We start from the raw sequence: 17,598 nt of genomic DNA on the forward strand, positions 1-17,598 counted from the left end.
CTCTGTAGCTTCGAAAATATGATAAGCTGTCATCGTAAGCACATTTAAAGTAATAACCTGCACTATAAGGTACATGCTTTTGGTATTTTGTTGTTTTGCTCAGTTTTACATTAGAATCTGTAAAATTATGTAACTGACATTCAAAATCAGCATATATAATAAAGGGAGTGGTTTGTTTGTATGTGAAATTTCTAAAAGCAACATCATCGTATTTGGGAACAGTCATTTTACATTTGTTTATGTCTCTGCAGAACTCTTCGTGCTCCGCAAGTTTATTCCCGCTGGAAAAATAATTCATGCAGCGATCACAAATATATTTTTTATTTGAGTTCTTGCTTAACTGAGAACTTACCAACCTAGACATATCTAGCAATAATGATATTTTATTTCAATATTTTCATCGTCACTAGGAGGAGCGTCGTAATCATTTAACTTTGGAAAATATTTATCCTGAATAAGAAGCAAATTTACATGTCTATCAAGCTTGTTTTGTGCAAGTCTAGCAGGTACTACTTCGTAAAATTGTTTTTCCTTAATTTGATTTAATTCCAAAGCATAAACATTCACTGATATAGTATTTATTTTTTCAAATTTTGTAATATGACTTAAAGGCATTGGAGCTTCTAAGTCCTCCGTTTTCAACGCAGTACTGTAATATGGATATGTCGACGTACGTTCTGTATTTATTTTAGCAGGATAAAGAGAGCTAATAATCGCCCAATAAAAACAATTTTGATCGTAATTTTTGATATTTATACATGCTCGACGCTTTTGAATTTGCTCAGGAAGTTTAATGTACGATGATCCGTTCCCAATTTCGACTTTATTGATGTTAACTTCTAATGAGATTACTTTAGAGAGAGCAGCACCTGAATCTTTTTCTGCAAACTCAGACATTTTTTTAAAAATTTTATCTTTGACATTTTCGCTAAACCAAATGTGTAAATCGGTTGAATAACTATCTATAATGACATTTTTAGTGCTAAAATGCATCAAATCTAAACTCTCACTGTCACCTGTCTTTTTAATAAATTCCCCCCACAAAGTAGTGTTGACTTTAAGTACTCTATTAGATTTCAATACAGTTTTAACTTTTTGTTTAAATACGGTAAAAGCATCATCCAAAAACGGTCCTACATCCTTATGATATAAATTTATTATAACCCCTGTCTTAATCCGGCTTGCAAAACTTGAAGCGACATTTTCCCATTTTACTCTATTACGTAATTTTGAATTAAGTCCTAGACCAACACGTCTATTAAAATTTAAAATTATTCTTCGAAAATGTTTAAAATGTCCTACGTTTGATTGTAATTTTCTAGCAGTTCCAATGGGTAATTTTTTAGCTTTAATTAAATTATTACATTTGCAAATATGTGCATTTAGTCGCTTTAACCACACTTTAGCATCATTTTGAGTAAATTTATCAAAAATTATTTTACGAAGTCTTTTAATAGTTAATAATAGATTATCGGACTGCTTAACTATTTCCTTAATCATTTCAATATTATATTGTATGGCTTATAAAAAAACAAAATCACTTACCCTCTTTTTTATTCTAAGTTTCAACGATTTCGAATTTGGCTGCTGGATGTTCGTTTCCACTGCAATGGATGAAACCTTGCTTATTTCTTGCTAAATCCACCTAAAACAATAACAACTTGCTATACTAAAATTCACTCTCTTCGAAAAAATTGAAAAAAAAATGCATTTCTAGTGCGATTTTCGAACCCGCTGTAGAAAACACAGAAAAAGACAAAAAACATATCTAATAGGAGGCTCTCTAATAGAAATATGTTGTAAAATTTCGATACAAAAAATGTAATTCGAAGCAAAACTCTCAATAACAACTTGCTATACTAAAATTCACTCTCTTTGAAAATAGAACGAAAAAAATTGAGAAATAGAAAACAAAAATACATCGCTATTGCGATTTTCGAACCCGCTGCTTAAGTATTTTAATATATTGTATGTATGGCTTATAAAAAACAAAATCACTTACCCTCTTTTTTATTCTAAGTTTCAACGATTTCGAATTTGGCTGCTGGATGTTCGTTTCCACTGCAATGGATGAAACCTTGCTTATTTCTTGCTAAATCCACCTAAAACAATAACAACTTGCTATACTAAAATTCACTCTCTTCGAAAAAATTGAAAAAAAAATGCATTGCTAGTGCGATTTTAGAACCCGCTGTAGAAAACACAGAAAAAGAAAAAAAAAAAAAACATATCTAATAGGAGGCTCTCTAATAGAAATATGTTGTAAAATTTCGATACAAAAAACGTAATTCGAAGCAAAACTCTCAATAACAACTTGCTATACTAAAATTCACTCTCTTTGAAAATAGAACGAAAAAAATTGAGAAATAGAAAAAAAACCCGCTGCTTAAGTATTTTAATATATTGTATGTATGGCTTATAAAAAACAAAATCACTTACCCTCTTTTTTATTCTAAGTTTCAACGATTTCCAATTTGGCTGCTGGATGTTAGTTTCCACTGCAATGGATGAAACCTTGCTTATTTCTTGCTAAATCCACCTAAAACAATAATAACTTGCTATACACAACTTCACTCTCTTCGAAAATAAAATGAAAAAATCGAGAAAAAATGCATCTCTTGTGTGAGATTTATATAAAATATATCTAAACTGAAGGTCTCTAATAGAAAAAGTTTCAAAATTTTAAAGCAAAAGTCTTAGAGTAATTCCATTGAGAAAATTATATATAGGTACATAAGTTACAAATAAGCAAAGATATATCTAATATGTATGAATAAAATCGGAATTACTAAAAAATTTGGGATTCTAACCTGCTGCAACTGGATAAAACAGAAGCCAAAAGACACATGGAAATGCTGTTGTCTGAACAAAAAGACAAAAATATATATCTAAAAGAAAAGACGAGATGGAGAATGTTAGCACAGAAAGGACTGGAGACGTTGGCTGAAAGAAGGAAGGCGGTGACAGCTGTAAAAATCCTATGATAGATAGAGGAAGGACTCTAATAGAAAGAATATTGCAAAATTTTTAAGCAAAAGTCTTTTAGTTTAATTAGAATAATTTGAAAAAATAGAGGATTTATCGAAATTTTGGATAGATTAAGGCTCAAAGATACATAGAATTCGACTAAAAAAATTACATATATCCAAAGTTACGAATATAAGCTAAAATCAGACTAAAATATGTTGTGAATATAAACAAAAAATCGAGAAATTAAGACTCTGCAATGCAAGACTCCATTCCCTCCGAAGTAATTCAAGCACTTAAAAAATAAAGACAGGAAATGCTGTTGTCAGAACAAAAAGACAAAAATATATATCTAAAAGAAAAGACGAGATGGAGAATATCAGAACAGAAAGGACTGGAGGCGTTGGCTGAAAGAAGGAAGGAGGGGACAGCCACGCTTTTTATATGGGTGCCCTGTACCAAAGCTCACACTCTAAATAACAGTATTTTGAATAAAATATTATTTGAAAAATATTTATTTCTTTTTATTATCAATATGAATGTCGTAACATGTGAATATAATCGTTATTTTTTAGAGCAAAGTTCCAAAGCCACGTTGGTTGAGTGATTTAAGGCTTTGTTAAATTGCATTGAAAATAAGTAAGTGTTAGACCATAGGTTCAAATCTCCTGCACTGCAAAGCTTTAAACCAGTCAACCAACTTGGCTTTTTTATTCCAAAGAAATAAAACATTTTTTTCTTATTTTTGTATATATCTTATTCCCATCACGTAACTAATTAGATCATTTTATTAAGAATTAAAAAAGAAAAAGAGCTGGTAACCACAATAAAATCGAATGCCTCTGACACATTGTAATAAAGAGCGAGAGATATAAATTGCTGCAACTCGTTTTCCATGCTTTTTATATAGGTTTATTTAGTAGAATTATGGAAGTTGGACAAAGCCAGACGAATGGAGAAGCAGTGTATTTACAAAAAAAGAGACAACAATGTACAAAGAGCAATACAACTATCACATATGGCCAATTGATATACGGATACGTGAAAATCAGTTCAGCTTCAGGAACAAAGAAGCAAACTCTCATATATAAGAAGCAAAAAATATCGAGAAATACTAGAAAAATAAAACAGAAAGAATGGCATATAAGGTACGAATATAAATAAAAAATCAGAATAAAGTAAAAATAGTACTCACCTTACTGCTATGTTGACTGTAATATACCATATGTACTTAACTGCCTCGAAAACTCGAATACACTATTTTCACTACTTTTCTCGTTTTTATATCAAAGTCCAGTAATTATATTGATGGGTCTTTAATTACTGTATTTTCTCCATCAATTAGTGTGACGTATTTTTTAAATTACCTTCTAATTGCTTTGCTATTAAGCAAAGTTTCTAATATTTTTCCATATATCATTTAGCTATTAAATAAAATTAAATAAAGTTTCTAATATATCTTTCCATATTAGCAGTGGCGTATCTACGGAGAGGTAAATTTCATTTTTCTGTGTCGTTTTATTCTGTTAAATAATCATGTGCACCAATAGGACTGAAAATACTGAAGCCTTTTTACATGCTGTTGTATTTGATTTTTTTATTGGACCAATAGGAGTTTGATTTTTTACTTGTGTGTATATATAATTTTCTCAATCGAATTACTCTAAAGGACTTTTGCTTTGAAAATTTGCAACCTTTTTCTATTAAATATCTTCCTTCTAGATTTTTTTTTTGTCTTTGTCATTTATAATGCACTCAATCGAAGTTCTTTTTCATATCGATGAATTCAATTTGTTTTAAGTATATGATTTTATTTGAGATCAGATTTAGAACTTACTTTATAACAAAAATACGTATTCTCCAACTGACTAGAACTCTAAATCTGCTTTGAAAATAATATGGGAAATATCGGTAGTTTGGACTTAGCGAACTGAACTACAAAAATTGGACTTAAAATCGCGAATTGGAATAAAATGGCGGCTAATAGCTGAACTATGGTAGATTTCTTCGACGCAATGTCAAGGAAAATTGGAATAAAAATAGCGAATTTGAATAAAAATACTGAAATGGAATAAAAATTGTAAATAAAAATACTGAATTGGTGGCACCATCTAACGGATAATAGCTAAACTATGGTAGATTTCTTTGACGTAATGTCAAGGAAAATTGGATCAAAAATGGTGAATTTAAATAAAAATACTGAAATGGAATAAAAATGGCGAATTGGTGGCGCCATCTAGCGAATAATAGGTAAACTATGGTAGATTCCGTTGACGTAATGTCAAGGAAAATTGGATCAAAAATGGCGAATTTAAATAAAATTACTGTAATGGAATAAAAATGGCGAATTGGAATAAAAATGCAGAATTGGAATAAAAATGGCGGATTGGTGGCGCCATCTAGCTAAACTATGTGACGTCAGCATCTATCTCACTCTTACTCATTGGAAAGGTACTTCTCTCTCTAACACATTGATTTCCCTATCCTGATAGTCATAAAAGCTTTGGTTATCTACTAACGTACTCCGCCGTTTTCTGACCTCCAATCACCACGTCGTCTGGTTGTTCCCTAGATCCTGTTTTGTTTCTTTCTCTCAGCTCTTTGTCTATTCCTTTGCTCCAACTTGTTTTTTCTACCTCGCTTTTTTCCTTCTTTCTGGTCGCCATTTTAGTATTTCGTTTGCTATTCGTTGTTCATCCATTCTTTGTCTAAGTCCGAACCAGATAAGTTGTTTTGCTGATAAGTTATCTGTGATTGTTCGCTTGATTCCCATTATTTATTTATTGCGTTCATTGGTAATCCTTTCTCTTCTAGATCTTCCTGCCGCTCTTCTCCAAAAACATTCATTTACGTTGTTCTCAGCGTTGCCAGTGTTCTTTCTTTCAGTAGCCATATTTCACAGCTGTATAGAGTATACCTTTCACTATACTCTCATATCTTCTTTTTATTGTCTTTGTTGATGGATTGGTCCCATATACAGGGTGTCCCGGAAAATAGTGCATTCCTTTAAGGTATGGATAGAATACACAATTTAGAACAAAAATGTCCAATACCATTTTTTTCTAAAGTTAACCGTTTCCAAAAAAAAAAAAGATTACATTGTTTTCCATATACCTGTATTTTAATGCTTAGAAATTTAAATAACCTGGCAACATCGTACGCACTACGGAATAATAAAATAACAGATATTAATAAGAACTCCTGTTTGTGATTTACAGTAAATATTTAAAATAATCCAACCTAATAGTACTTATGTATTTACTATTATTTGATTTTGTTTTGTTATTTGTTTACTATAATTATTTTTTTTTAAATGGATTGATATGCCTATTGCATAATTTTAAAGCAGTTATACATCTTTTAACATAAAAACACATCTTTTAACTGAACTAGTATTATTTATTTAGTAATCTTTAAATGTGTTGAATGCTGAGGGCTTTAACATAGCTTACGGTGGAAATTAAATACACCAGATTAAGTTGTACTTACTTGAAAATAATTATTATACTAAATAAATGTTCAAAGTAACCCACTTTCACGAACACATGCATTCATACAACGAGAAATACCAGCAAAACATTTTGAAAGAAATTATAGTATGCCTCTCCATTTAGTGATTTGCCATAAATAATCAATCAACATAATAACATAATAGGTAATGAACTCACAATTCGAAAACATTTTAGGCATTGACACTAAACAGGATTCTTCCAAACTATCTGTTTACTAAACATGGGATTGTCTACGTTTAAATTTTCGTACCTCACAGAGTTGCCAGATTTTAATTTGCATACCAAAATGTATTTTAATTTTTTGGTCAAACGGCACCATTCAGAAAAAAATGTTATAAGAGTTTTTTGTTTTGCATGGTGCCCTCTACCTATACCTTTAAGGATCGCACTATTTTACGGGACACCCTTCATATTATGTAATATCGTGATGGCTTTTCTGCCTGCCGTGTTTCTTTCTCTTATGACTTTGTATAATGTTCCATCGTGCGAAATATTGATACCTAGATATTTAGTCGTAGCACTGCTTTATCGTGATTATGTCATCTAATATGATAATCTTTTTGTTGTCCTCCAATGCACAAGTATTCGGTTTTCTTTATATTGACTTCTAGACTCACTACATCATACTCTTTAATTTTCGGCTCATATAGTTAAAATCATTAAAGACATTACTACTTGATCGTCTGCAAAGTACCAAGGTAGGTAGTTGAGCGTATATACCATCGTGTTGGTGAGTGTTATCCCCATTGTTTTCAACATTTTTGTTTCTATCTTTTAAAAGCATTTTGAGTTATATTTTAAATAAAGTGACAGACAGACAACATCCTTGCTTCAATCCATGTGATGTTACAAATCCTTTTGTATTTGTGTCCCTGTTGTTATTTTTGTCAATTTTTCCATTGATTGTCATATCTTCTTCGGTTGAACGCTATCGGAGGCTTTCCGTATGTCGGCGAAGTACATATGAACATCCTGATTCCGTGTTATCTTTTTTTTTATATTATCTGGGTTGAAGGAGAAAATCTGTCCAATAGTGGATCGACCCATCCGAAATCCTGCTTCAAAATCTAAAACACTTGATTCCAATATTATATTAGAGGTGGTAACTGATTTATTTTTTTTGTAGGAGCTCCGTATATCCTTGAAAATCTCGTACCAGAAGAAACCTATCATTTTCAATTCGCTGCTAAAAACGATGTTGGCATGGGTGCGTTTGCAAATGCCCCGACTATAACCATGCCTAGAAGATCAGCACCATCAGAACCAAAAATGATACTCGAAAACAATAGAATAGATCCAGATGGAAACAATAGGGATATCGTAGTACCTAGTCCTTATGCTGATCATTTTGAGATACGATGGAGTGTTCCGAACGACAACGGTGATCGCATTATGAATTATTTTATAAGATATTGTGTGGTAAGTTGTGTCATATATTATGTTATTGTTGGTTATAGTTTTAACACATTCACTTACGGTAAAATGTTCTGCGTTATACAAAATGGTAGATGAGTTTGTAATAGATATGTTCCGTGGTGTGGTTGAGTTGCGTGTGTGATAACCTTATTGTCCACGGAAACAATTAAAATAATATTAAGTAAAACGACGGTCAATAATATATTTATTTATTTTGGTAAAAAGGCGTGCTTTGCTTATATCTCGTAAGGGTTTGTTATTTTTTTTTCGAGCGAGCGTTTTATGACCGACCGGACTGCCAGCTGTGTATCTGTATGCTGTATACTGAACTAGACCACAAACACTAATCTGTCATTATGTGGTTCTACCATATGGCCAGACAGGCGACAATTTATTAGATCTGGTGTTTTTAAAACTGCAAAGGCATTTTACCTGAAATAGGGATATATTTCGTTTCTTAAAACTTAACAGGCCCTTCTATGCATATGGTTTGTATATTAAAAACAAAACACATGTGAATTTTAAATGACCCATATTAACTCGTTTAAAAACGAAAGTCAATATTTAAAATTCGCAATTAAAAAAAATAGTAAAATAGTAATTGAAGCGTGTCGCCACAGATATTTTGAAATTAGTTATCATTATCATCAACCTGTACGCGTCCACTGCCGGATGTAGGCTCCCTCAGCTCTTTCCATCTGTCTCTGTCATATGCGGCTTGCATCCAGTTACTGATAACACGCTTCATATCGTCGGTCCATCTGGTTGGTGGGCGCCCTCTGCTCTCTAGTGCTTCTTGTCGTGGCCTCCACTTGACAGTATGTTTTGTCCATCGGTTGTCTGATAATCTGGCGACGTGTCCTACTCAATTTCACTTCTGTGGGATTCAGTCTCTCAGAGAGACACCCAACCTCTGGCGCTCCATAGCCCTCTGAGTTACGCGAATTTTGTTCACTACCTATTTTGTGAGTGTTAATGTTTTCGCTCCATAAGTGAGTACAGGTTTTCCTTTTTAGGCATAAGTCCCAGTTAAGCGCTGCCCAGGCTAATCCTATGCAACGTGGGAGCTCACATGTCTGGTTATCTCTGCCCAACAGAATTTCATGTCCCAAGTACTTACATATAAGACGCAGTCTGCTCAATATCCCTTCCATCAACAACAATATTACGATTTAGCACCAGATTATAGACGGAGAGGCAGCGCTGAAAAATCTCTTTGAATTTACTAAAGCTAAATTTTTCACAGTTGATTACTGTGATTGCGTAGAGAAACATACTGCAGTCGGTCAAGCGAAACGTAGAACAGGGGTTACTGAGAGGGTATCAAAGTTGCTTTCCTACGAAGGTAATTAAATCCATTTACTAAGGCTGAAAATCAGTACATACATTCTAAATTGAATATAAATAAAAGTTATTATAGTCGGTCAGCTGTATGACGGGACAGAGCCGGTCGGTCGGCCCCAATGAATGTACAGGGTTATTCACTATATTTTGACCCCCTTGTAAACTGCTTTATTTACAGAAATAGAAAAAAATGTAAAATACAAAAGTTATTCGATTTTTTAATTTATATATCGTACTAGTGACGTCATCCATCTGGGCGTGATGACGTAATCGACTATTTTTTTAAATGAGAATAGGGGTCGTGTGCTAGCTCATTTGAAAGGTTATTTAATTCTCTATACAGTACTATAAAGATTAAGATCATTATTTATACAGGGTGTCCAAAATTTTTTTTTGAATAATTAAACAATTAATTTAATTAAAAATTGTTTTTTGGACACCCTGTATAATTAATCATGTTAATGTTTATATGAATAGGGAATTGAATAACCTTTCAAATGAGCTAGCACTCGACCCCTATTCCCATTTAAAAAAATAGTCGATTACGTTATCACGCCCAAATGGATGACGTCACTAGTACGATATATATGTCAAAAAATCATTTAAAAATCGAATAACTTTTGTATTTTACATTTTTTTCTAATTCTGTAAATAAAGCAGTTTACAAGGGGGTCAAAATATAGTGAATAACCCTGTACATTCACTAGGGCCGACCGACCGGCTCTGTCCCGTCATACAACTGACCGACTATAATAACTTTTATTTATATTTAATTTAGAACGTGTGTACTGATTTTCAACCTTAGTAAATGGATTTAATTACCTTCGTAGGAAAGCAACTTTGATACCCTCTCAGTAACCCCTGTTCTACGTTTCGCTTGACCGACCGCAGTATGTTTCTCTACACAATCACATTAATTAACTGTGAAAAATCTAGCTTTAGTAAATTCAAAGAGATGTTTCAGCGCTGCCTCTTGGACTATTAGTTCATATTATTAATCTTTAGTCCGACCTCTTAAGCAAGAAACCCATTATGAACGGCCAGCACGGCACAGCCCGGCACGGCACAGCACAGGCCGGCCCGTCCAAAAACCCATTTGTAACGGCCAGCGCGGCACGGCACCGGAAAAATGATCATTTGCCATAAATGATAATGTATTTTTATTAATAAAATATATACAGAGAGGGGCTAAATTATCGAATAAATTCATTTTCTCTAAAATGGACGGCTTTGGAAGAAAATACCAAAACAGGTCGATTTTTACTTTTAAATTACAATTTTTTGGCATATACAGTGGAACCTCGATTATCCGTCACCTCTGTTAACCGTCAGGATCCATTAAGTTATATTGTATATACAAGTAAAAATTGAGTCATCAATTCATTTTGTTTGAGCATTGCGATAAGCCAAACGAAATTCATTGAAATGTACACGTGCAGTTATGCCATCACCGCATTTTTTTATGTAAATAATTTTTGTTCTTATTCAGGGCTCTGGATTAAATTTCAATTTAAATAGGTAATGATAAATGATACCATACAGTAAAACCTCGATAGAACGGACCTCTATTTAACGGACTTCGGATATAACGGACAAAAAATCAGATCAAATGTAAAAAAAATTGAATGCAAAAAAAAATCGAATTCTAGAAGGAAAGACAACAAGGACACGAACTCGGCACTGCTTTGTGCTAATGCCAATGGATCGTATGGATTGACTACTATAATAATTGTTGGTAAATCTCTTAAACCTAGTGTTGTCAAAGATATAATCATCAAAAGGCATCATCTGCCCGTTTCGTATTATAGCTCTAATAGGGCATGGTTCACCAGATATTTTTAAAAATTTCTTTTTAAAGGATTTGTACTTGCAGTGAGAAAATTTCAAGAGAAGAAACTGGTAACACTGCCTAAAGAGGTGAAATGTTTATTGCTTTTAGACAATGCTCCTGCTAATCCCCCTGAAAGTATTCTAAATTCCGAAGATCGCAACTTTAATTGTATGTTTTGCCAAAAAATACATCGCTTATTCAACCCATGAATCAGTGAATAATTTCTTCAACCAAATGAAGTATATTGTAGAAAGTTTTTAGATCAAGTAGAAAAGTAAAAAAGTAGTGAACAAAACTTATTCCTTTTTTAACTTACAGATTCGTATATACAGTACCCACATAATTAAAAAAAAAATTTGATTGATTTTAAACCTATTTTTATACAACGGACTTTCGGCTTTAACGGACATCCCGTTCCCCAATTAGTCCGTAATATAGAGGTTTGACTGTACTTTTAGAGCTCTATTTTTAGAATCGCAAGCCGAAAATAAAAATGTACATCACACAAATTATTAGTTAATATCTGTGTGTCACCATAACAGTATGATTTTTATTTTTTTAATGTTCTGTTAACCGTCTTCTCGATTATACGTCATACCCTTGGTCCGGTGCCCTGACGGATAATCGAGGTTCCACTGTATTTCATACTAGAAACGTCATTCATCTGAGCTTAATGATGTAATCGATGATTTTTTTAAATGGGAATAGGGGTTGTGTGGCATCTCATTTGAAAGGCTGTTCAATTCTCTATTCAGTAATATAAACAATAATATCATTATTTATACAGGGTGGCCAAAACAATAATTTTTAAATTACATTAATTGACGCAAAAAGAAGAATGTATGTAATTTATTTAACTCAAAATACATTGTACTGCTGTCAGTAAATAGAAAAAAATGTTTATTTCACAAATAAACATTTCGTTTCACTTAAATTAAATCACAAACAGCCTCCCACCTACCTCTTGACAGTTTGAACATTTAATTTAAGCGAAAAGCAATGTTTTTTTGCCAAATAAACATTTTTTCTATTTTCTGACATCATTAGAAAGTATTTTGAGTTAAATAAATTGCATACATTCTTCTTTTTTCGTCAATTAATTTAATTAAAAAAGTATTTTTTGGCCACAAATGAGATGCCACACGAACCATATTCCCATTTAAAATAATCATAGATTACGTCATCACGCTCAGATGGATAACGTCACTAGTATGAAATATATGCCAAAAAATTGTAATTTAAAAATAAAAATCGACGTGTTTCGGGATTTTTCTCCAAAGCCGTCCATTTTAAAGAAAATTAATTTATTCCATAATTTAGCCCATCTCTATATAGGAGAAAAATGTTATGTATTGTTTTAATTTTATTTTAGAAACGCATCATGTCATCTATGATATATTTTAAAAACTATCGTAAAATAAAAGTTTTTAAAATACATAAACTACACAATTTTAATGAATATGCATCATGTTAAAAAAACGAATTCATGGTTAAAAGATAATGCACGTACCTGTCCATTGATCAAAATGTTCGGATATTTGTACCTATGCATTGTCCTTTTTCTTGCTATCGTGATAACCTGGGTCCGATGCATCATACAAAAATGGGTATTCTCTGACACTCTCAATTAAAAGTTCGTCCATATTATTTCAAAAGAAACAACGCGCTTTCAATTAAAAAATCAACAAAATAATATTTTATAACAATTATGACACACTGGCGCCGACTGGCCGTTGAGGCCGTTCGACTCCAACGGATTTTATTCTACTCGGAGAATTTCGGCCGTTCCGTTTGCGTGCTGGCCTGTGCCGGGCCGGGCTGGCTGCTCATAATGGGTTACGTTGCATTTAAAACTATACAAATGAATTTGGACTGTCCTGTGCCGTGCCGGGCTGTGCCGTGCTGGCTGTTCATAATGGGTTTCTTGCTTAAGGAAGCGTGATATAATTTGCTCAACATTATTATTGCATCATCCATACAATCGGCTGTAAGGACGATGTCATTTGCGAATCTCAAATGACTGAGCTTCTCTCTCTTTTTGATGATATCATATTCGTTCAGATCGGCCTTCTTACAAGTGTGTTGTTCTAAATCGTTGTCTAAATCGTGTAAAGCGTTGTGAATAGCTTTGGTCAGATGGTGCCTCCTTGCTGTACTCATCGCTGTATACAGAATTTATTTCATTCTTGTTTAGATAGTCTTATGCTAGCCGTTGCATTTTGGTAGATATATTTGATTGTGTTAGTGTAGTGATGGTCTATTCGGCATTCTGACAATGAGTTTATAATTTTCTGCTGGCTTATGGCATTGAATGCTTTCTCGCAGACCACGAATACCACTGCCAATGGTTTGTTGTATTCTGCAGACTTCTCTATCAGAAATTAGTTATATGCTCGCGTTATTTTGGTGTCTATAGGAGCCGAACATGATATTTTTTTATCCAAAATCCCATTTCCAAACATGGTCGCCTAGAAAGAATATCTACTACGTCGAAGTTACACTGTTGGAATATCTCTATCTACCGAGTAATGTGTCCTTCCGGCATTTTAAAAATCATTGCGCATCACTGAAAAGCGCTAATGCAATAACTTTTTCTTCGCCTTCCTGTTCTTATGGTAACATGGCGCGAATACCATCCTGAGATGCATCACAATTCAACATAAATTTGCATCTTCTTGTGGATACGTTAGGATAGGTGCTATTGTAAGTCGTTTTTTAAATCTACGAAGGCATTTTGACAATCCGATGTTTAGTCAAATTCAATGTTGTTTTCGGTTAGTCGATAAAGAGGCATACAATGCGGCCAAAATATTTAATATATTTTCTTTAATACAGCGGTTTTCAATCTTTTTGAGTCAGGTACCACTAAGTATTTTTTTTATTATTTTTGGTACCACCTAACTGAAATACCTATCTATCTAGGTGATCTAATTAACTATAATAGTGGTGCTGATTTTGGTTGTTTTTGACTTGTGTGTACCATCTCAAACAATGATATGTACTACCAGTGGTACATGTACCATAGATTGAGAACCGTTGCTTTAATATGAATAGAGTCCAAGAAAGATTTTTCCTAGATAGTACGCCCCTTTTTAAAGTAGTGAAAATTTCTTATAATCTAGCTGTAAATTGGCAGTTCTTAATCTGTCAAATACCTCGCTTAAGCTTTTTAGATGCTCATCAAAGGTTTTGGTCATAATCAGTATATCATCAAGAAATACTAGACATGTTTTCCAGGTAAGTCCTCAAAACCATCTCCATCAGACGTTCAAATGTAGCTGGAACATTACAAAGACCAAAGTAGAACTTGGAACCTGTACCATGGCCTGTTGAAAAAGCTGTTTTGACTCAGCCACCGGGATGTAGGTCTACTTGCCAGTAGCCGCTTTTTACATCTGAGTCGAAAACCAAATAGCACCTGACAAAAGGGTTTAGTGTATAATCTATTTCGGGCAATGGATAACTGCCTTTTTGTGTAATTATAAATACAAAATCAAGCAAGCCCCCTACTCAAGTTCAATTTTAAATTTATCCTATAGGTATAACTATATTCAAAACTAGAATCTTCTGTAATCTACACAAAAGCGAGTAGATCCATCTTTGTTAGTTACTAAGGCTACTGCTGAACACCAAGGGCCCAAAGCTTCTCCGAGAGTGTCAGCATTTATCATGTCTTTTTATTATATTTTCAACTTCTTTTTGTCTAGCAAATGGTAATCTCCGTGGGGCTTGACGAATTAGTCTTGTACTTTCAGAATGCTATTTGTTATTCTTTTGTCAATTTAACACATTGCGTGCCACGCTTTAATCGGGATCATAGTCTCGGGGCCATTGATATCCACGACAAAAAAGTAAGTCATACGTGTATATCAAAAATGAGCGACGTGGCCCCTGGCAAAATATCTGTGTATCTCATATATGAGCGACGCGGCACGCAATGTGTTAAAAGGTTTTTAGACAAATTAGCAAGCATGTCAACTATATTAACACATTGCGTGCCACGTCGCTCATATATGAAAGACACAGATATTGTGCCAGGGGTAGTGTTGGAAAATTCTCGAGAATGAAAAATCAGAGAATATTCTCGGGAATATTCTCGAGAATATTCTCGATATGGAGAATTTTCTGAGAATGAACCCTATGACGCACTTAGGGATATTGTTGAAGATGAAATAGGGTATTAAAATTAATGAAATTATAAATATACAAAATTATGAGACTAAACAACAGTGTTCTTTATATACAGGGTGTCCCAAAAGTAGTGGAACGGTCGAAAATTTCGCGAACCAAAGATTGGATCGAAAAACTGAAAAATACGTGTTCAATCATTTTCAAAAATCTACCCAATGATACCAAACACCAACCCCCACTACACCCCCTGGAGGTGGGGTGGGGGGTAACTTTAAAATCTCAAATGGAAACCCCCAGTTTTTATTGCAGATTTTAATTTGTTACATAAAAGTAAGCAACTTTTATTCAAGACATTTTTTCGAACTGTGGATAGATGGCGCTATAATTGGGAAAAACGATTTATCCTGATACCATAGGTAAATTATAGAAACGGTCTAATATCTCACGAAATACACTTCCAAATGAGAAACTAAAAGACAGATTTTTAATCTTTTTCGAAAACCTATCGAATAACACCAAACATGACCCTCCAACCCACCCCCTGAATGAGGGGTGGGGGTAACTTTAAAATCTTAAATAGCAACCCCCACTTTTTATTACAGATTCGGATCGGTCATGAAAAATTAAGTAACATTTATTCAAAACATTTTTTAAAATTGTTAATAGATGGCGCCTTAATTGGAAAAATTCGATTTATTAGCGCCATCTATCAGAAATTTTAAAAAATGTTTCGAATAAATGTTGCCTAATTTTTTATGACGAATCCGAATCTGCAATAAAAAGTGGTGGTTGCTATTTAAGATTTTAAAGTTACCCCCACCCCACATCCAGGGGGTGGGTTGGAGGGTCATGTTTGGTGTTATTCGATAGGTTTTCAAAAAAGATTAAAAATCTGTTTTTTGGTTTCTCATTTGGAAGTGTATTTCGTGAGATATTAGACCGTTTCTATAATTTACCTATGGTATCAGGATAAATCGTTTTTCCCAATTATAGCGCCATCTATCCACAGTTCGAAAAAACGTCTTGAATAAAAGTTGCCTACTTTTACGTAACGAATCCAAATTTGCCAGAAAAACTGGGGGTTTCCATTTAAGATTTTAAAGTTACCCCCACCCCACCCCCAGGGGGTGTAGTGGGGATTGGTGTTTGGTGTCATTGGATAGATTTTTAAAAATGATTGAAAACTTATTTTTCAGTTTTTCGATCCGATGTGTAGTTCGCGAAGTATTCGACCGTTCCACTACTTTTGGGACACTCTATATAAACAAAATACAAAACAACAGAGAACACAAAATTTATTTGATAAAAAGATGAAAGTTTCCTCTTAAGGTGATACAGTAGCAATCAACAGGTAGCCAAAACGCGTTCCAAGATTGCGGCTGTAATTTTGAATATTTTTTTGAGATATTTCGCACACGTATTCGTAATATAATAAAGAATGGCGGTACAGAGCCCAATTTGAAAAATATATTATTATGTGGAAATTACTCTGTAATTAAATACATTATTAAAAAAACGAGCCTGTACCGCCATTAAGAAGAACAAAAAATACACTTTCTTCAAATAAACTTTTTTATCCGATGCTTAGATTTTGTGTCATTTTGGAACTACTAATGAAATAAAAAATTTTAGTAGTTCCAAAATGACACAAAATCTAGGCATCGGATAAAAAAGTTTATTTGAAGAAAGTGTATTTTTTTGTTCTTCTTAATGGCGGTACAGGCTCGTTTTTTTAATATTGTATTTAATTACAGAGTAATTTCCACATATTAATATATTTTTCACATTGGACTCTGTACCGCCATTCTTTATTATATTACGAATACGTGTGCCAAATATCTCGAAAAAATATTCAAAATTACAGCCGCAATCTTGGAACGCGTTTTCGCTACCTGTTGATCGCTACTGTTTCCTCTTAACAACAAATAATGCAAGTAATGGATGTGGTGACTTAATCAGAAAAACATGAGGCCTCAGGTTCAGAATATAGTTCTATAATTAGCTCATCCTGGTCATCTACATTCTGCATTTCAATGTACCTACTGATGAGAAGTTGTGGGATTTTAATTTTCACGAGTCGCCAGCTCAGTCATGGATTGGTCTACGTCTAAAGGAGCATTTAGACGGGCTAGTTTTTGAAGCAATATGTTGCCGAAAATATTTATTTGGTATGTTTCTGGCAACATTACAGCCATCAGCCATCTAATGGAAATATCGCCGTTTGGCTGAGCCATGTGGCCGAAATCTTACTGGTATTTGAACACTATTGCAGTGCCTGATGCATTGCCGATAAAGTCAAACTGCTGTGGAAAATTTTGCATATTGCTCTGTATTTCTTCTTTATTTCCTGTACTCTGTTGAAATTTAATTTGGTTTTGTCAAAACATACAAAGAAAA

At 33.5% G+C, this 17,598-nt stretch overlaps 1 protein-coding gene across 3 annotated transcripts in view; it reads left to right on the top strand.

Moving 5' to 3' along the window:
- Positions 1-17,598, top strand: part of LOC114325164 (fasciclin-2) — a 246,675-nt gene that overhangs the window by 146,661 nt on the left and 82,416 nt on the right. For all 3 annotated transcript variants that reach the window (XM_028273136.2, XM_028273137.2, XM_028273138.2), the window contains exon 6: positions 7,606-7,898. In XM_028273136.2, coding sequence (XP_028128937.1) covers positions 7,606-7,898 — 293 coding nt within the window. The remainder of the gene's footprint in view (positions 1-7,605; positions 7,899-17,598) is intronic.

The sequence above is a fragment of the Diabrotica virgifera genome, chromosome 5, assembly GCF_917563875.1.
Source record: "Diabrotica virgifera virgifera chromosome 5, PGI_DIABVI_V3a".
Classification (NCBI taxonomy): domain Eukaryota; kingdom Metazoa; phylum Arthropoda; class Insecta; order Coleoptera; family Chrysomelidae; genus Diabrotica; species Diabrotica virgifera.